The sequence below is a fragment of the Passer montanus genome, unplaced genomic scaffold (assembly GCF_014805655.1).
Source record: "Passer montanus isolate IOZ18808 unplaced genomic scaffold, ASM1480565v1 scaffold9, whole genome shotgun sequence".
Taxonomy (NCBI): Eukaryota; Metazoa; Chordata; class Aves; order Passeriformes; family Passeridae; genus Passer; species Passer montanus.
Window position 1 is genome coordinate 3,889,614 of NW_024374367.1, and position 19,135 is coordinate 3,908,748.

General features: G+C 37.9%; 1 protein-coding gene across 4 annotated transcripts in view; it reads left to right on the forward strand.

The window, feature by feature from the left end:
* CACNA2D3 (calcium voltage-gated channel auxiliary subunit alpha2delta 3) overlaps positions 1–19,135 on the forward strand; it is a 467,160-nt gene that overhangs the window by 215,886 nt on the left and 232,139 nt on the right. For all 4 annotated transcript variants that reach the window (XR_005626120.1, XM_039695505.1, XM_039695503.1 and 1 more), the window contains exon 5: positions 15,556–15,718. Coding sequence is in view for 3 of the 4 variants with exons in the window: in XM_039695505.1 (XP_039551439.1) it covers positions 15,556–15,718 (163 nt within the window). In the remaining variant the exon portion in view is untranslated. The remainder of the gene's footprint in view (positions 1–15,555; positions 15,719–19,135) is intronic.

Below are 19,135 nucleotides of genomic sequence, written 5' to 3' on the forward strand. Positions count from 1 at the left end.
GTTCCCTTTTTGTCTTTGCAATGGAATGATTTAATTTATTTAAGTTTCTGTGATGAACACTTAATGCCTTACACATGTAGGGAAGGATATAGTCCGTGACTCAGCGCCTGAATCTGTAACTGCAGCCTGTCTGCACTGCTGCACTGAGGAAGCTTTTGTGGTCATCAGCAAAGGCTGACCTCTCTGTTTGTATACAATGTCTTGGCCATGCAATTGTTGAAGGGCAAGTTTAGGCATGTGGTTAAATTAGTCTGTAATTTTATTAACTCTCTGGGGACCATAATAGTTATTTATGAAAGGTCACTCTGTAGTTCCGTTCTCCTCTACTATCAGATCTTCTTTGTAATCTCTTCCCAATAAGCTCTCCATTACTTCCCTTTCCTGTGAATATTTAAGTGGTGGTGGTGAAAAGAGATTCTTTATCAGCTTTTCTGAAGCACATCCTCACATGGTGTGTCTGGAGAATATAAGCCCCTCAGAGAGCTATACTGGCTCACAGAAATGGGAGCAAGTGTTGAGTTTCTTTCTCCCCAAGGGACAATGGCTGGCAGTTCCATTTGTCAAGAGTAATTCCAAGCCCTTGCTTGGAGAGCTCCATGCCAAGGGTTTGCAGATGCCAGTTTTGCTCAAGAGCCACCATCTGCAGGATCAGCAGCTCCTGGGACAGACACACACCCTCTGACCCTGAGCAGCTCCCTCACACCACATCCATCTTCCCCCCTGTGCTTCCTGAGAAGTGTCCATCTCCCTTGTCCTCACAGTGTCCATCCTCACCCCTCCCAGCAGCTGGGGCACAAGGACAGAACACCTCTCAGCAGACATCTGCAGTTGTCACTAAAACAAAGAAGTCTGAGTATCCAGTACAGTTTTGCTCTCTGGGGTGATCCTCAGGTGATGTCTCCTTATCCTGACGCGGGCAAGCTGCCGGTGTCAGGAAATGTCTTGTCTGGCAATAAATGACCTTGCTTGTTCCACCTTTGGGGCAACTAAAAGGAGAAGAGGCAGCTCTGGTACAGGACTTCCAGTCTTGTAGCTGCACCACAACTCCTGCAATATTTCCTGCAGTCTGGAGAATTGCAGGCACAGCTGGGAGCAGAAGGAGCTGCCTGCAGGGCAGGGATGGCTCAGTGGGCTGGCAGCTGGGTCTGCAGCAGGGCCAGGCCAGCACTGGGCTGCTCCTGTGGGAAACCTCGGGCACAGCTCGTAGGGAGCCCCAGAGTGGGAGAGGACTGTGCTGTACAGGGATAAAAGGATGTCTGTTGTCATGGTGGGGGCTCTGTGCATTTCTTTTTTTCCCTAATTAACTTGGCTTTTTCCCTCTCTTCCAATATTAAGTCAGGATGCTTTCCTCAGATGTAGAAGGGCAGACATTTTGAAGGAAATTAGTTTTAATCTAATAAAGTCTGTTCCAGGACAGAATTTGCAGTAAGCATAACCTTTTATAAATAAAACTGAAAAAGTAAAAAACCACTGAATTTAAGAGAAGAGAGTGTACGTGACATGTTTTTTTAAGTAAATACTGGGACAGGAGGTTTATTCCCCCATTAGTGTAGGTATATAACTTGGAGGTTAGTAAGTGCCAGATACAGATGGACTAAAAATATAAAGTGTGGTTAAGAGAGAGATTTTATTTTCAGTTGTTACATCCCTACATATGTTGAACCTAATTAAAAAAATAGTTACTACAGAATGAGAACAATAAAATAATCAATGAGCTTATTGATATAATCAATGATCAATATGTTTTTTAGCTGACAAAAATAATAACCTTGACAGAAAAGGGATTAGGGAGAATTTATATTAAATCAACATAATGGTAGTTATTATCAGAGTAGGAAGTTATTATTAGAATGAGGAATGTATTATGAGCATGTTTAGTGTTATGATATGTCATTTACAATATAATTTGTTTATTCATGTGTTTTTTGGTTGGTAATGTGTGGAATGCTTCTTTTTAGTGAATCACAGTAAGAAATGGGTAGCTCAGGACAGTTTAAAGGGACCCTTGTAACTTTCTGTTGGGTAACATGATCAGAAAAACCTGAATCCAGGGTTTCTCTGACATCCTTTGTGGTCTGTGTGGTCAGCCCAGGGCCATGAGGAAGCTGCTGGCTGGGGTTTTAATAGCAGGTGATCTGTGTAGGATAAGGCTGCCTCCGAGGTCAAAGGCTCTCCTGATAATAATTCCAATTAACTCAGGCACAGTACTGTGTAGGCAAGGTAACAGCTTCCAGCTCACTTTTTTCAGTCTCTGTATCAAGAGAGTTGCTGCCCTGGCTTGTGCTGTACAACATAGCTGTGCTTAATCACAGCAGAGGTCACACCAAATTTAAAGCCAAATGTAAGGTTTGAGAATAAGAATTAAATATTTAAGTCACCCAGGCATTTATTTTTTCCATTTCACTTATCTTTTCGGGAGGCATGTGGAATTTTGGGCAGAGAAGAAATAAAGTAATAATTCCTTTTCCCATGCTTTATTCTCTATATCACTTTTTTCCTCTGTCATCTTGCTTTCACTTAAATTTAATTTTAGCATGGTGAAATGCACACCAAATTCAGAACCTGAGCATACATTAGGAATGTATTATTCTTGCTGATTGCAGGTAAGTAAACACCAGTAAAGGACTGTGCTTGCCAGCCCTTTCCAAACCTTATGTTAGAACTTGTGGAGCCATGCCAAGCACTGATGGACTTCAGCTATCATTAAAAGCTAAATTTCCATCAGATTTTTGCTAAGGTTCACATAACTCCTCAAGCAAATTTGAGCCTCATGGCGGTAGTCTGAGGATTGATTTATTGTTGTGTATCAAACTCTAAAATGGTTTGGGTTTCATGTTTTCAGCATTACAAGTAAACTTGGAAGCTCTGATCCTGACGCATAGCTGAGTGCAAAATCCAGAGTGAGCCAGAGTAGAAATCAAAACTGATTCTTCTCAAACCATGCAGATGAAACCTGCAGATTTTTTTTCCTAGAAGTCTGTACTGTGTGCCTTTCAAAGGACTGATAATAGCTTGTTCTTATTTTACAAATATAGACAGATAAGAGTTGGCAAACACTCTGATGAGAAAGAAAAGAGAATGGAGGAAAAGAGGTACGAAGAAGCTGTGAGCCAACCAGCCCCAGAACCATACTGTGAAATGATATGGCTAAAATATGTGCATGGTAAATAGTGTGACATTGAAAAATGAAACATTCAATATTACAGCCAGAGAAGAAAAATGCCAGCTCCAAAATTGGGTTCTGGCAGTATGTTCAGAGAGTCAATAGGCATATGCTTGATTGCAGTTTGGGTGGAAAGAAAGGAGATTCACAAAGTTCTATTTCAGTTCTTTCTGTATTTTCCCACACTATGAATTAATCACATCAAATACTAATTATATACTTGCAACATTCTGAATTCCTGCATAAACTGTGGAAAAATGTGGAGATGTTTCCAAGACTGGAGCAGCTCTAACAATGAATGCCTATATGTGCTTTTGCAACTGTTTGCTGTGCGTCATCCTCAAACCCAGTTATGTTCTGCAGATTTACTCTTCTGTACTTTGATGGTGATTTACACTCCTAGGGAAGCAGTTGGGTGAAACCATGTCTCAGAAATGTGGAAGCTTAATATAAATAAATGAAACCCAGGCGCTTGATTTCAGTGAATCACAGCCTTTTGACGTTTATAATTTCAACACATGATTGTCCCCAGCTACTCGACCTCTGTGACTCATGGTGATGCTTCAGCTATTGGCTCGACAGAAAATGTAAAACGTAAGGTTGGGGGTTTTTAGCTATTCTAGGATGCTAAAAGATCTGGATCCACACAAGTGGGACAAATTCATACATACTAACACTGTGTCAGGAAACTGTCTGATCTTTCTGAATTAATGATGCCCTGATTATCTTGCCTGTAACCATGAGGTCAAATGAAGTTTTCTCCAGGCTTTGAGATACAGGGAGGTGTAATTATTTTGTTGCTGTTGAAAACAGAAGCATAGCCTGACTACAGAGGTGAAATTATTTCAAGAGGTAAATCTGAGAGTTAAATTCTTCATGTTGCTAGGGTTGCTGTTGCCGGGAATTAGACACTGTGGGAAGGTTTCATCCAAAGGGAACCCATTAGGGAGCTGAAGCGCTGGGATCAGGAGGGGCAGGTGCACCTCAGGCGTGGGCAGTTTGAACTGCTCTGTGTCACTGTGGCCTGTGGGGAGCTGGCAGGGACTCTGGAGTGCTGCTCTGTGCTGTTCAAGTGGGACACATCAGACACAGCATGCAAAGGCACAGAAGTACCAGTGATGTTCTGAGGGGCAGGTAACGCTGGGGGAGTTTTCCATCAGGCAGTTTCAGTTCTGCAGGTATGACAAATGTGATAATTCCAATTTTGATCAAGACTGATTTCTCTCATGAGATAGATATTTTGCTGATTTTTGGTTTGTTTTTTTTATGTTCTTCCCCTGCACTTCTAAGAACATGATTAAAGAACAGTATCTAATGAAAAACTGCATAGTTTCAGCAAAATTTTGTTGTAGAAATGTGTAGATAAGCTTGATTTTCTGGTTTGAAGTAAAAGAATTTGCTTTTGGGGAAAGGAAAAATTGAAGTGGGAGGAAAAATTTTGAGTTTCAGAAACAAGACTGAAATTTCCCAACTTCATTAACCTACTCAATTGCCGTTAATAGCAGAGACACAGTTAGTAAGATTCCAATGAGGCTGGTGTTAAGTAAGTTTCTAATTTTTACCTGATTTTTTTTACTTTTAGCAGCCTGGTGATAGATACATTTATTTCAGTTTCCTCTGAATTTGTTATAAAGTAGATTGAAGAAGAGTAGAAACAAAAGAATGAATAGAATAAGAAAATAAGAAGCATGAATCTCCTCACCTGTCATCTTGCAGCACTTCAGCAGATCTGCCCAGTGTGATAAGGTGTACAAAGGCTGTCTCTGGAAATACTCTAAAGGTTTGAGAAACAAGAATATCAGAGCTCACTTGGAAAAACATTAGTGAACTAATCTTGCTGCTTTCCATGGAGACCATAAAGCTGGCTGTATTTTCAGGGCTGTTTTATTTTTTCCTATTTGTTAGTATTTGCCTGACTGAGTCCTGCCTTTCAGTAATTACTGTGAGGCTCAGGTAGGAGAAACCCCAACTTAACATCTGAGCTTAGTCTGGATGATGCCAGTGTTGTGTGTGGGTCATGAACTCTCAGCACTCTGAACTCTCTCTACATGTCCTCAGAGCAGAGCAGGCAGCTGATTTGCTCTTTGGCCACTGCTCACAGGAGAGCCTGGGAGCTGAACTCTGCCAGAACAACTGCTACAGAGAAGCACTAAAAACCAGACTTATTTCACCTTCTCTGGCACAGTCACACACAGGATTTGGGGAGTGGGTATTAAAACGTGCAGATGCAAACCCTCCTAATTCTTCTGTACATAAAAGTGGTGTTGTATCAGATTAGCCTCTTAGCCATGTGTATGCTCCAAGATAAATGGACAGCTATTGTTTTCAGCTGCAGCACCCACCATTCACATCAAAGTCTCTGCATAGCTGTAACAGAGATGAGAAGCTTTTTTTAATCGAATGTGTCTCATTTCCTTCAAGTATTTATGGCTTGTCACTGTCAAACTGAACCCAAGATGCTGACAAATATGCAAGTCATTTGTAAAGCAGTTAAAGTACAGGATATATATAAGTAGAGACATTCTTCTGATTAGAAAATAATCTTGTATTAATAATAAGTCTTCCTGTTGTAAAATTCTTTCTAAATACAGTAATATTCGGAATGGGAATTAGAGATATTTCAGGGATGACATTTCATTATTTCCAATCAGCTTTACTATAAACAAACCCTGCAAATTTTCGGTGTCAGCATATAGCTCAGGTAAAACTAAGCTCATATTTGGGCTCTGAGTACCTGAATGTTTGCTGAGGATTTATTCTGGCATATTTCTGTTTCTGGATGATGTGTGTTACATTAGGCATTTTGAATGGTATCCATTAGCATAAGCCTTTCTGTCTTTGAAAATATTTATGTCACTAAAGTTTATAAGTCTGTTTTAGGTCTCTATGTTTGTTTAAACTACAGATCAGTAAATGGCTGAGATGTGTGTTGCATTTCAGGGTTTCTCCATGATACGTTGTAGCTATTGTTGTTCAGATCCCTGTGTGGTCCAGTCATGCCATATATTATTTAAAAAAAATAGCTAATGACAAGCTATTGCTTAATGAAGTGCTTTCATGGCACCTTATTTAGGAGGGAGGATCTTTTTTCTGGCAGTTGGAGGCTTTTGTAACAATATCTACTGTAATTTCTCCCTTGGAATCCACACAGAGTAAGTCATCTGTGCAGTAAACTTATGTCCAGGAAGCCTGAATTAATAACCTCTGGGTCAGCTTCACAAATTTCTCATTATTCCAAATACCTTTTCCTGTTGGCTAAGCCTTTTGTTCAAGATGAACTGAATTGCAGTGGTTATAGATGGCTTATGACCTGGAAAAGGCTATTGGCAATACAGGTACATTTTGTCACAGACTTAAAATGAAGCAAGCATGGGAGTAAAATACATTAAATGTAGTAGTTATCCATGAAAATAACCATTACAAACAGTAAATATGTTTATATTTTTATGGATATTGTCTTAGCTGTAGCAATAAGCTCAGAGCCAACATATTCAAAACTGATAAATCTGTTTTATAAGGGCATATATTATATTAGCACTAATCTTTATTTCTACAATAAATACTTAAAGTCAATGGAGGATTTTGCTGCCAAGCATAATTAACACATTTATATAATATTTTTTTCAGCTCTTCCTCAATGTAGAAAAATGCAGTGGAATTTATAAATTTGTATATAATATTTTGCATTAAGGAGATAGTAACAATTAAGGAAAAAATGCTATTTGCCCTTAAAATGTCATTGTTCAGATGATGTCCTGAACAAAAGATGCAGGATCTCAGATAAACATCTGGTAGGGATGAGGGCTTCTTCATGGTTTTTGTTGGATGAGCACTTCAGACTCATTTGTGACTGAATGATACTGTATTTTCTCTTGTTATTTTCAATTTATCCTTTACCAGAGAGACAGGAAGGAGCAGTGAAATAGGAAATTAGGATGTTTAGAGAGAGTAACTAGAGAGAGCTAAAAAATGTTTTTTAAACTGTTTAGATGGCTGAGAGGCCCCTGTGTGTGTGATCTTTCCCGCTGAGCTGAGGGAAGTGCACAAATACAAGATGTACCCAGCCTGGGCTGCCCCTGGCTGCTGGGGACGTCCTCAGCTCTCAGCAGACATTTCATGCAAAGGCCATCTTAGGAATATTTCTTGGATTCTTCGGAATCTTTGGGAGATGTTATCTGTCTTGCTTCTTGAACCTAAACTCCTAATGATTGTAAACAAGACAGAGCAGCAAGAGGATTGTGGGGTAGATGGTTTGTAAAACTACCAGTTATCCCACTCCCCAGATGGATTCCAAACTAGAAATTTGGAAGCCTCTAGTTGAGTCAATTTGCCTGATCAGCTTTTCTACAAGTGTTTATCTGTTTTAATTTAGAGTACATAAATTTGCCACACGAGCTTGAGCTGGAACATGGAAATGGTGGTAGGTTTGAAAATCTCAGTCTTTTCTGCAGTTGCATTCACAGTGTCCCCCTGTGCTCTGGTTTGACCATAACTCTGAAGTTTGTGTAGGATTCCAATAGCAACACAGTCCACAGCTCAGTGAGTATCACCAGTAAATTGTTCTGTGAGTATCTGAGAATTTAATATAGAGAAGAAATAGTTGTCCAGACTCCAGATAGTTTCATGATGTTACTCCGACAAATTCGGTTTATGTAATGTGTTCTTCTATTGCCGCTGTTATATTTATCATTGTTGGCCTGTCTTTGCTTGATGTGAAAAATGGTTAGAAGTTGAAGACATAAAAAAGACAGTTTTTGTATTTCATAAGCTTAACTCTTGGGCTCTACCACTCACTTATTCTCACAAGTTCAGGATGGGAATAGTGTGCAGATGTTCATTTTACCTACACAGATATTTTTCAATATCCAGGTTCTTAACTTGCCCTTCTTTCCAACCTCCCTTGTCTCTCAGCTCTCTCCCTAGGGCAAATAAAAACTCATATTTGATGTAAACCTGCCTCAGCTGGTTTAAGTGGATTCTGAATTTCTGTATCTAGGACTCACACTTGCTGAATGGAGTCAAGAAAAAACTTAGTGTGTGACATGAAGTATTTTCTTTGTGTCTTTTATTAAACTTTATTCGTACAATCAGTACAAAGCAAAATTGTAAAGAATCAGAGAAGTGCACATGCATACTCTGTGATACTCTGTGAGATGATTTTAAACACTTCAAACTTGTTTCGTGAATAAAATAGATGCCATTGTCCTTCTCCCTTTACTCTAGAGACATGTGTTTCTTTTATTAAATTAACTCATCATCATGGTTTTGTTATTTCAACTGTGGGCTTAGCTGACCAAATTTCTATATTGCTTGAGAGAGTCATTAATCATTTGAAGAGGATTTGTATATGTTCAGTTGCTCAACATCTCATCTCTCACTTTACCCCCAAATAAATTCAATAACGTTGCACGTGTTCCTTTGCTTTCCTTTTTGTAGTCAATAATATTAATTTAACCTCCTGTGTGTTGGTGGGTGGTTGGAAGTAACAAAACAAAGATGGGATTGTGGTGAGCACCAAGAAATTCTGTTCTGTTCTAGTTCTTCACTATTTAATTATTTTGATTATCCCCTGTTGGTCTGAAAAAAATAAATCTGGTAAAGTACATGTTTAATTCATCATTCAGGGCCACGGTTAGTGTTCAAATGTTGACTGCTGGATACGAGCTGCTTGTTACTTAGTGTATTTTTGGGAGCAGTTATGAACCCCCAGCCCAAGGTTATAGACAGGCTGTCCTGCCCCTGAGCGTGCCGTGCTGGGGAGGCTGCGCAGCCCTGGCTGAGCACAGAGCAGCAAAACTCGCGTGCTTCAGACTGAAGAGTGGGTTAAAGTTGCTTCTCATGGGACACAGAGAAGATGCAGAGCTCAAGAAATATTTTTTTCTTCCTGCTTGGAAGTTGGAATGAGGCACTTAGGGCATGTGATTGTAGAAAGGCACAGAGAAGTCACATAACGTCTCTGCTGATAATTGGAAGCAGCCTTGAGGTTGTCATCAACCTGAATGTGTCAGATGAGCTGAATATGCACAGAACGACACTGATTTCACTTTAAAAGTTTTCATCTTATCTGTTTGTGAAATAGTTTGCTTTTCTATCTCTATAGCACGTTTTAAACTGTATGGATGGTATTTTTTAATGTTCTATATTGAGCACCATTCACTGGTTACCTCATGGTAAAATGAAAAACATCAGAATGTATTAGTGCTTTGATTTTGAAGCAAGTCTGCCATTTTACTCTTCTCTTTTACACAATTATTTTGCAGAAGTTGTTGATCCTGCTTGTTCATTAGCTTGGTATTAGCTGTAGGGCTTTCAAGAGGAATGAAGAAATCCTGTGGTTCTAGCTAGTAATAAAAATGGTATTAAAATGAATTAAAATCTTGCAGGTTTTTGCATCTGTAAGGATACACATATTGTATAATTTGTTTAAAAATGCCAGCCCCATAAAACTGGTTTGGGTTAGTGGAATTTAGAAGAAAGGCATCCTGACAACCTGTTGGCATGTGTTTTGCTTAATCTAAGTATTCTGCATCTGTGATTTGGCCACACCTCTGTTAGCGGGATACTACTTCTAACCTAAAAATAAAATGAGACATAGTGAAGGTTTTTAATGCTCTGAAAATATTATGAATCTAACAATGGATTATTGTATAATGTTTTATCTTGGTTTTCCTAGTTTGAAAAGGGAGGATCAACCCTGCGGCAGAATGGAAATAATTGTAAGTTTGATACAAGCGTGTTCAAAAATGTTTCAGTGTCCTCAAGCCTTCAGAAACACCTATTAGTTTTCCCTTGTTTTCTTTGATCATGAAAAGTTTGTCCTTTTGGAGTGACAAGTTTTCGGCTAATTGCTGCTGCTTCCAAAGTATCGTTTAAATAAAGCCCAACAAGCCTCTCACGTTTATTAGTAAGAAAATCAGACTGTTTCTAATGGTCTGTGTCTGAATTGGAGCAGTAAGGGTGGAGCCCTTGTCCATGTCCATCAGGAATGGGAAGGAGCATCCCCAGCTGCAGCGCAGAGCCCAGGGAGCTCTGCCTGTGCTGAGGCCAAGGTGGAAGAGCAGGAGGGAGCTGAGAAGGGGCAGCCCCAGCCCAGAAGTGTTCCTGTCCTGCTCACACAGCAGTGTGTGCAGGAGATGACAAGCCTTAGCAAGGGCCATGCTGCCCTACTGCTAGATTTGCCAGGGTGGGGTTTTTTGCCTTTCCACCCTGTCCCAGTGTTGGACAGTGACTGGGCTGCAGCTGTCTGAGATTGGGGGTAATTCTGTGTGTTTGAAATGCTCCACCTCCACAAACGCACAGACCCTACAATCACTGTGTTCTAGTTGCAAGATGATTCACTTAAGTTGTGAAAGTCTTGTTTAATGCTGCTCTGGAGATTTTCATTACACTTATTCCATGGTTTGCTGCATCTCTAGGATCATGGTCCCTGGCTCTGAATTCACTATTCCATGCAACTGGAATCTTTTTAACCTACACACACTGGGAGAAGGGAAAAATTATGATGTCACCAGAGTAGGGATTTGTTCTGGTCTTTAGCAGAAAGTATTCCTTAGAGGTTTCTTATGTGTATGAAAATGAGAACACTGAATATTTGCTCTTTAAAAAAAAAAAGATAGATATCCAATACGGCTTGTCAAGGTGTCCAAAATATAAAACTAAAAGCCTGTTACATAAGTGTTTTCTCCTTCCTTGTTTTATTTACTAAATTTTAGTGAACAAAGACTTTTTGTTCAGTCTTGTGACAAAGAAGAGGCTCGAGAACTTTTACATGTAAAAGTAAATATTTTTGAAGTTATTTATCTGTAAAGGAAATGGAGGCTTCATCTGAAACTTGTAACCTAATGTTTTTAACTTTAATGGATGATTTAAAATAGCCATCATTATAATTTGTACATTCAGTGAATCAGTTAATCCTTACAAGTCTGAGACCTTGATGTCTTATCAATTTACTGCTACAATAGATTTTATACTATAATTAAGTATTATTTATTTATCCTCTTTTATGGCAATTTTAATAGGGTAATCATATTGGGATGGAATGTACAGCCTGGGGGAAGGTCATCTTACTTTGATTGTGTAGAAAACAGATCAGTTGTTTTTCAAGGATGCAAGTAATGTTTCTGTACTACTTCCATAATTGAAGTGGGACTGATGACAACTTTGCATATCCCAGGTGTTTTTTGAGCTGAATAAAGACATAAAGAGGGGGGAAAGGTGCTGGATGTTCCTTCAGAGGAGCAAGGAGGAACCTTCAAAGAACAAATGGAAATTATAAAGATTGTCTCTTACAGCAAGAGATGCTGTTTTCTCAAACATAAAAGCTTTTTAAAATTCAGAAGTTTTTATTGAATGTGGCACATTACTTTTATGACCTTTTATGCTTGCTAAACAGACCAAGTTATTGAATACAAAAGCTTTAATCATATGCTTGAAAACATAGATTCTCCTTACTGGACAACTGCCAGAAGAGATTTTTTGAGCCTTAGAAACTGATATGCATTCACATGTTTGTCACTTCTTTAACTGGAGTACCAGAATGGGGATTGCTGTCTCCAATGTGTTCTTAGTAGGACAGCTTCCCTCAGAATGGGTAACTTTGCTCATTTTGCTTTTCACATATAATGAACCTTTCTGTTCACCTTAGAGATGTCTCTTATTTATCAGTCTTGAGAAAAGAAACTTTTTGTCTTTTTTGTTCAAACTCTGATGGTAATAGCTATTTTGTTGCAACTGTAGATGTTTCAAATTCTGTGCATTTCTAGTTGTCTGAGCTGTTTCATGGTAGGTTTTGCTTTCCCCTTAATTTTCCATGTTATTTGCTGCTACTTCATTTTCTCTGATGCTCTAGCCTTGAGGCTCAATGCAAATGCCATAAACTTTCCTTAATTTAATATCTTTCAGATACATTTAACTTTCTCTTTAGATGAGCTGAAAAGTTACAGAAACACTGTGGAAATGGTTCTTGAGTAGTTAAGAATTATCAGTTAATCCAAATATTACTCTAATGCTGGCTCATTAGTGCAAATCATTCCCATTTACATCTTCCTGGTCCTCACTGCTCTGTGAATGAGATGTTTTTTGCTGTTTAGGTAAAAATAATTTCTATAGTGTAGAAAAAAAATAGTAAATTAAAATTGTGGCTTGCGCTCTTTCATGCTGTTAAAAACCAAAACACTTCATTTTAAAATGCAGTGATAAAAAGTGATACTTGTTTACTCTTATGCCAAATACTCTCCAAGTTGCAAAGGCAGTTTGCATTATAATCTATCTTTTAAGTTTAATAGTAAACATTTATGTTTAAATAAATATGCTGTTTACAATGTTAACAAATACTTGACAAAATATTAAGGCATGACTGATATCTATTTACAGAATGATAAATGTAAAAGGCAATATAGAACACCAGTCTTGTACAACACTGCAATTATGTGAGATGTGTCCAATGCTTTTCAATACTGCATCTAAATTACTGAAGTTTTGTTTCAGACAAGTATCCATTGTTGTTATCAAGGTGCTTGTTTAGCTGAGACATCATGCCAAAAGAAGTGGCTAAGCTGGAATAGAGAACTTTGAAGCAGTTTCCTTCTCTTGCAGATCACTTCTCACCTCCTCCTGTGGTTCCCATTGCAGGCCACAAGCTTTGCACTTCCCTGGTTTTACTATTATATATTTTGATCAAATTAATTTTCTCATAATTAACATAAATCTTTGGCAGCCATCCTAAGCAAGCACACATGCTTTTTCATTGTGGCTGAAGGTATCTTTTGTCTTAAAACAAACTTGCTTCTGCCTGCCAGCATGAATGCTGCTGTAAAGCAGTTTTGTGATCAGTTCTGTAACAGCCCCATAAGTCTCTGTCTCCTGTGATTTCAGGGTATGGCAGAGCAGCCCAGGGTGCTGTAGACTGTCAGCAATAGGATTATTTTGGGGGATCTCAAATATGGTCAGCTCCCTGCTGGGGCAGAATGGCCCAGTGCTTTTCTGCTGGACACTGATCCCTTTATATTGGCTTGCACTAGGAAAACTTTACAGGGATAAAATTGAAAACTGAGATTTCAATTTGCCTTGTCTCATTATTATGATACCGTATGGGCTTTCAAAATGTCAGATCAAACACGCAGAATGATGCAGATACTGCAAAGGAATGTACAAGCAAAAAACCCCAATGTATTTACTTGAGCAAATCTAAATGCACTAAAGTCTAAAAGCTGATTTTTAGTTCTAATCAGTAATAGCTGACATGAAGGAGATTTCCTCACTCACCTGCAGATCTCTAGGTAAGGTTGGAGCAAACTCATCTGTTGGACAAGTCACAGTAGAGCTGAGTCTGATCCTAACCTGGATAATTACCTTGTTATTTATTAGACTAATAACTTTCTGGTGTGTTATATTGTGTGCACTCAGAGTTAAGTTACCTAGTTAAGGTTATGTCAAAGACTGACCTCCACTGACAAGATTAAATTGAAGTCATTTTCTCTGAGAGCTTAGGTAGAGTATTTGTGTTGTCAGCAAACAGGACTTTATCCTCTTTCCCTTGGGCTTTATCTCAAATGCAGTGTCAGAATGCCAGATGGATTTGCTTTCATATTTTTTTCTTCAATTTTTAATATTCTTTCTATTACTTTTCAGCTGTCACACTCAATAATTTCCTTGGAAAGGAAGAGCCCAAAAGATACCATTGTATAACAGCTCTGCTTAAATGCTCATCTTTTTCAGTACTATTTTTGAGCTGCATACATTACCTGATGTTTAATCCTTAGAACTTGCAGGACTGTCTTAAATATGCTATTTTTGTACGCTTCTCATTTGCAAAAAACCCTCAAGAAGCCAAAGCCCCCCCCAACCCTGCCCCAATCAAACAGAAAAACCCTCAAACTAAACAGGAAAATATTAATAATCTGCAATAGTATATGGAATACTCTATGCTACAATTTGCTTTTAAAAAACCCAAACATAAATCATATTATTGTGTATACACTGGTAGAATTGAGAAGAGAAAATACAGACTCAGACCAATAAATCAATGAATACTAAATCAACTGAAGAATCAGTCCTAAATAACCTTAATTATAAAATAAGTTGTTTCTTTTTTTTCTTTTTAAATGTTTTTATTTTATTTTATTTTTTAAATACAGCAGATTTTGGTATTTGGCTAGCCTTACCACTTACAGAACTTGATGAAAGAGGTTCCCTACTAATTAACTTCTTTGGAAAAGGAAATAATCACAGAATGAAACGAAATAATGTTTGCTTAGAGTTGATTTCAAGTACATTCTGACATCCTTATTTGAAATTTGTCCATTTTTCCTTCCATTTACAAAGTATTATAAAAGCCATGAGCAAATAAAATTTACATCCTTGAAATAACCAAGTCTATAGGTGAATTTCTGTAGAAATTATTCCATAGTATGTACCTTAAGTTCAGTTCAAGAAGAACAGTACATTGCTACACATTGTAGTACAGAATACTTTATCCTGAAATAAACATAGATTTATGTTTAAACAGTATATGCATTTGCTCTCAAATGGATATTAGGGCAGGGACTCGTATTTAAATTAATGTGATTCTTCAAAGACACTGAACTTTGGCCTCCTCCAATTAGGAAGCACATCACAAGGTGTTGCCAAGGGTTAACATATTTAAGAGGTCAAAAAATAGGCTGTACTGTTTGTTGCTTTCAAAGCTTAGTAAAATTTCTGGTTAAACTAGGTCATAAACATATCAATAATTTTATCTAAATTGCTTTTGCTTGTCTGGTTATAGTTCTTCAGGAATCTTTAACAGGCAGGCAATTATTTCTTGTTCAAAATAAGTCACTATTAAGTTTATATATCCAGATTAAAGTATGCATTTTTAGAAGGCCAGCTATGATGTGCATTCCTAAAATTCAGTATAAAGCAAATAATTTTAGGCAATGTCAGTCGGTACACATTGAGTACACATCTACAGCTGTAGTTAATACTCCTGAGGAGTAAAAACACTTTTACTTTGTCAGGGACTAAGTTCATCACTGACAGCAGTTCTTGATCTGGTGGAAGTAAGCTAAACACAACTCATAATTAAGTAATCATCCAGAAAAATATTTAAATTTAGAAAGCTTTGTATTAAAAATAACACAAATATTATTTATGATTAGAGCTTTTCTTGGACTGTCCTTAACATTTTCAGGGCAGCCAAAGAACTGAAACAATATGGGGTTTTCTTGAGATGTATTGATAAATCTGTTTTCATAAATGTACCTGTACAAAGAGTTTAGAGGGAACCTGAGATAAAAATTTCTTGTTCTTGCTGGAGATGTTAATCAGTGGATTGATAGATGTACTAAAGCATTCAAACCTCATTTTGATGCTGAACGTGCATTCTGAATAGGGAATGTGGGTTTCTGTTGCAGTATGAATACTTCAATGCTGTGCTCATAAATGAACGAGATGAAGAAGGAAATTATCTGGAGCTGGGCAAGGAGTTCATACTGGTGCCAAACGACCACTTCAACAACTTGCCTGTGAACATCAGTCTGAGTGACGTCCAAGTACCCACCAACATGTACAACAAGGGTAAGAAAAGAGCTGCTTTATTCATCATTCCTCTGGGCAAACAAAAGCACACCATTGCTTGAAAATGAAGCTGTTGATTAACTGTGCATTATCTGTGTTTTCCAGTTGGTAATAATACTGAAATTTTCTATGGAAGAATGTTTTAAGTATGACAGTTCTGTAATATCATTTGTCTTGTGGCAGTTCAGCAGTTTAATGAGGTTAATGATTTGCATATGAGGCTTGCATGAGTTCTGTCATAGAGTACGGCAGAATATGTTTATTCATTGAATATTTGTTTATTCCATTCCATGAATTACTTTTGAGAATGTTCAAATCATTTGACCAGAGCTTACATCGTCACCAGTTTAATTCTCTCCTTGCTGAGATTTAGAATTTTCTTTGAAAGATATAGGATAGGTGGAGGGAAATACTTTCTTAGACTTATGCTTTCCAACTTCTGAGAATGTTTCTAGCAGTATGTGTGCTATTCTAGGTCCATACACAAACTCTGCAGTATTTACAAAGAATAATTTCTACTCCCCTATTTAATGTAAGTGCACATTGTACTAGCATAGCAAACAGCAACATTAGGTGTTAGAAGTGATGGACCTCGGTCTAAAAGTTTGGAATGTAAACTAAACGCAGATATACATTTACTCATTTTCCTTTTGCCACTTCCCTTTAATCAGACAGCAGGAATTTGTATTTTTTGCAGTGTTTATGCAGCACCTATCTATTTATTCTTCTCAAGCCAGTAATAAGAGAAAAATTTAAAAGGAAACTGCCCAAGTTTCCTAACAATATCTACAGTATATTTGTCATTGGTCTGTAGGAAGCTGCCTAATCTCTTTATCTGGTTCCTCTTCTGTGTTTTAACTATGCTAAAAGACATCTAAAAGGACATTAAATGCTTTCCTCTTAATACATTCCAGGCTAGAAGTTGTGGTAATCATGCAAGGATATTGTGTAATAAGGCAGATTAATTCAGCTAAATTGGTCTGGTAGGAGAAGCAGTGGATATGTCAGCTTCTTTTCAAAGTTAGGATTCTGACTTGAGAATCCTGATAAACCAAAACTCCTACAATAGTCTTAAACTGGAGATGTAAAATAAATCTTCCTAGAGAGTATTTGAAAGATTGTGAAATGATTAATGCAGGATATTTTGAAAAGACTTGGAAAATGCTTAAAGCTTCTAAAGATACCAAATGACTTTTTTGTGCAAGTGCTAGCATTTATTTAATCAAGCCTGTCTACAAATTAATTAATTCCAGAATTGCTAAGGAGGAAAAAGAAAAGGAAGGAATATAGAGATCAGGCAACTGTGCTTTTCTGGAGAAGGAAATTATCCTGTGTAGTTAGTGAGAGCAGTAGAACAAAAGAACCTTCAGGTATGTGATATGTGCTCATGCCATGCATTGAATGCATATTATATGCTGATTTCTTATAGTTAAAGGCCAAAGTTCAAGGGCTTGCTACATCTTGGCTTGGCCTCTCATACAGGGATTTTCTGTAGCTATGGGGAAGATGGAATTCTGTGACGATTCCTGTTTCTACTTGTGTAACTTAGACACCCAAAATTGTCACTTCATGCAGCTGTGGGAAAAAAAAGGCATTTTAAAATAATTTAAATGTATTCCAGCAGCAGAAATCTGGTTTGTTACTGGCATTTTCCTTGCACATGGGCATAATAATCTTGTTTAGAGCCTGTCAATGTCTGGAAATGGTCCTCTTACCAAGCAGAGAACTGTATACTTAAATTTTTTGTTGCCCTGTTCTGTAATGCAGAGAGGTGATAACAAGTTAATTTAATCCTAACCTGAGGGTTCAGGCAGTAGATATTGATAGGTTTACAACCAAGTGTCTGTAGAATACCATTTCTCTATAAAGAGCCTGTTGCTCATTTCCAGGTTATGTTTTATTTTATTGAATTACTAGGGAGAACCACAGCCAGAACTCACAGTTGAAAACAGACAAGTGTGATCACTGAATAGTTAAACACAGGGCTCTTGAGTCAACATAGAAAAAAAGAACCCTATTTACAAGCTAACTCTAAACTTTTTCCTTAACTTTGTTTTTTTCAGTTGTACAGATATTGATAATTTGCAGTGGGTTTAGAGAGGAGTCACAGGACTCATCAAAGAATCGACCAATGTGCCATGGACTGAGACCACAGGAGCTCAGTTCATTTAGCTTACTCAAGAGGTGATTAAAGGCTTAATTAGTTGTTCTGTAGTTAATTACTAATACCAGGCTCTATAATCTGGTTGCCAAAGATTGTAAAAATCCCGTGGCTGAAACCAGGTTCCATTATTTTGTAAATTGCACAACTGTGGGTTCAGTTAAGATTTGGGAAAAGGTTTGGCCTGGTCAACTTCCATGATCACAGCGATCCTGCCCAGCTGTGGAATCACTGAAGTGCACAGTCCCTAAACTGGGCACTAAATGAGATTGGCTTAAAAATCTTGGCACATAAACATATTGCTATTCTTCATTTATCTTCTGGCTCTTTTCTCTTCATAGAAAAGCTTAAAAATATTGATGGCAACAACAGGATTAAATCATTCTCATTCCAAGGACACCTGGAGTCTGAAAATAAAGTGCTGAAACCAAATTTCATTACATTTATGACGAAATCAAGAAAATGAAAATATGAAAAATGTTAAGTCTATGATATGAAAATTTAGCATGGAACATTTTGAAAAGGAAAATGAGAGCAAATAAAACAGTCTGCCAACCTAATTTGTAAGCATACGCTAGACTAGTGCCATCTTGCAGAACAGAGTGGATGCACTTACCATAATATAGAAGGAAAGATAAACGAATGAATTTAACAAAGAATCACAGCTTTGAATTTACAGTGCTCTTGATCATCATTGTAAAACATAAAGAGCTGATCTAGTTATTGATGTGTTTTTACTTTTCATATCCATCTTGTGCACACCCACATTCCCCGCTTTCTCCATATCTTAGAATGGTGTATTGGTTTTGCATGGCCTGGCTTTTGGTGGTAGGGAGCCACAAAAATTGCTCCTGTGAGGAGCTGCTGGAAGCTTCCACCAAGTCCAGCAGAGCCAGTCCCTGATGGCTCTGAAGAAGGACATGCTGTGATGAACTGACCCAAAATCTCCCGTGCCCTGTGTCCCTGTGCTGTTGGTGGGAAGGAGGGAGGAGCTGGAGAGGAAGGTGTTTTTAAGGGTTTATATTTGCTTCTCATTATCCTCCTGTGATTCTGTTAGTAATAATCTCACATCATACCTTTAAGTTGAGCCTGTTTTGCCCTTGCAGTATTTTCTCCTGGTCCTTATCTCAACTCACAAAGCCTTTATTAACATTTTTTTCCTCTCCTCTGCCCAGCTGTGTAAGGGGAGAGTGAGTGACTGACTCTTGGGTGCCTGGTGTTGGGCCAGTGTCAATCCACAACAAGTGGACAGCCAT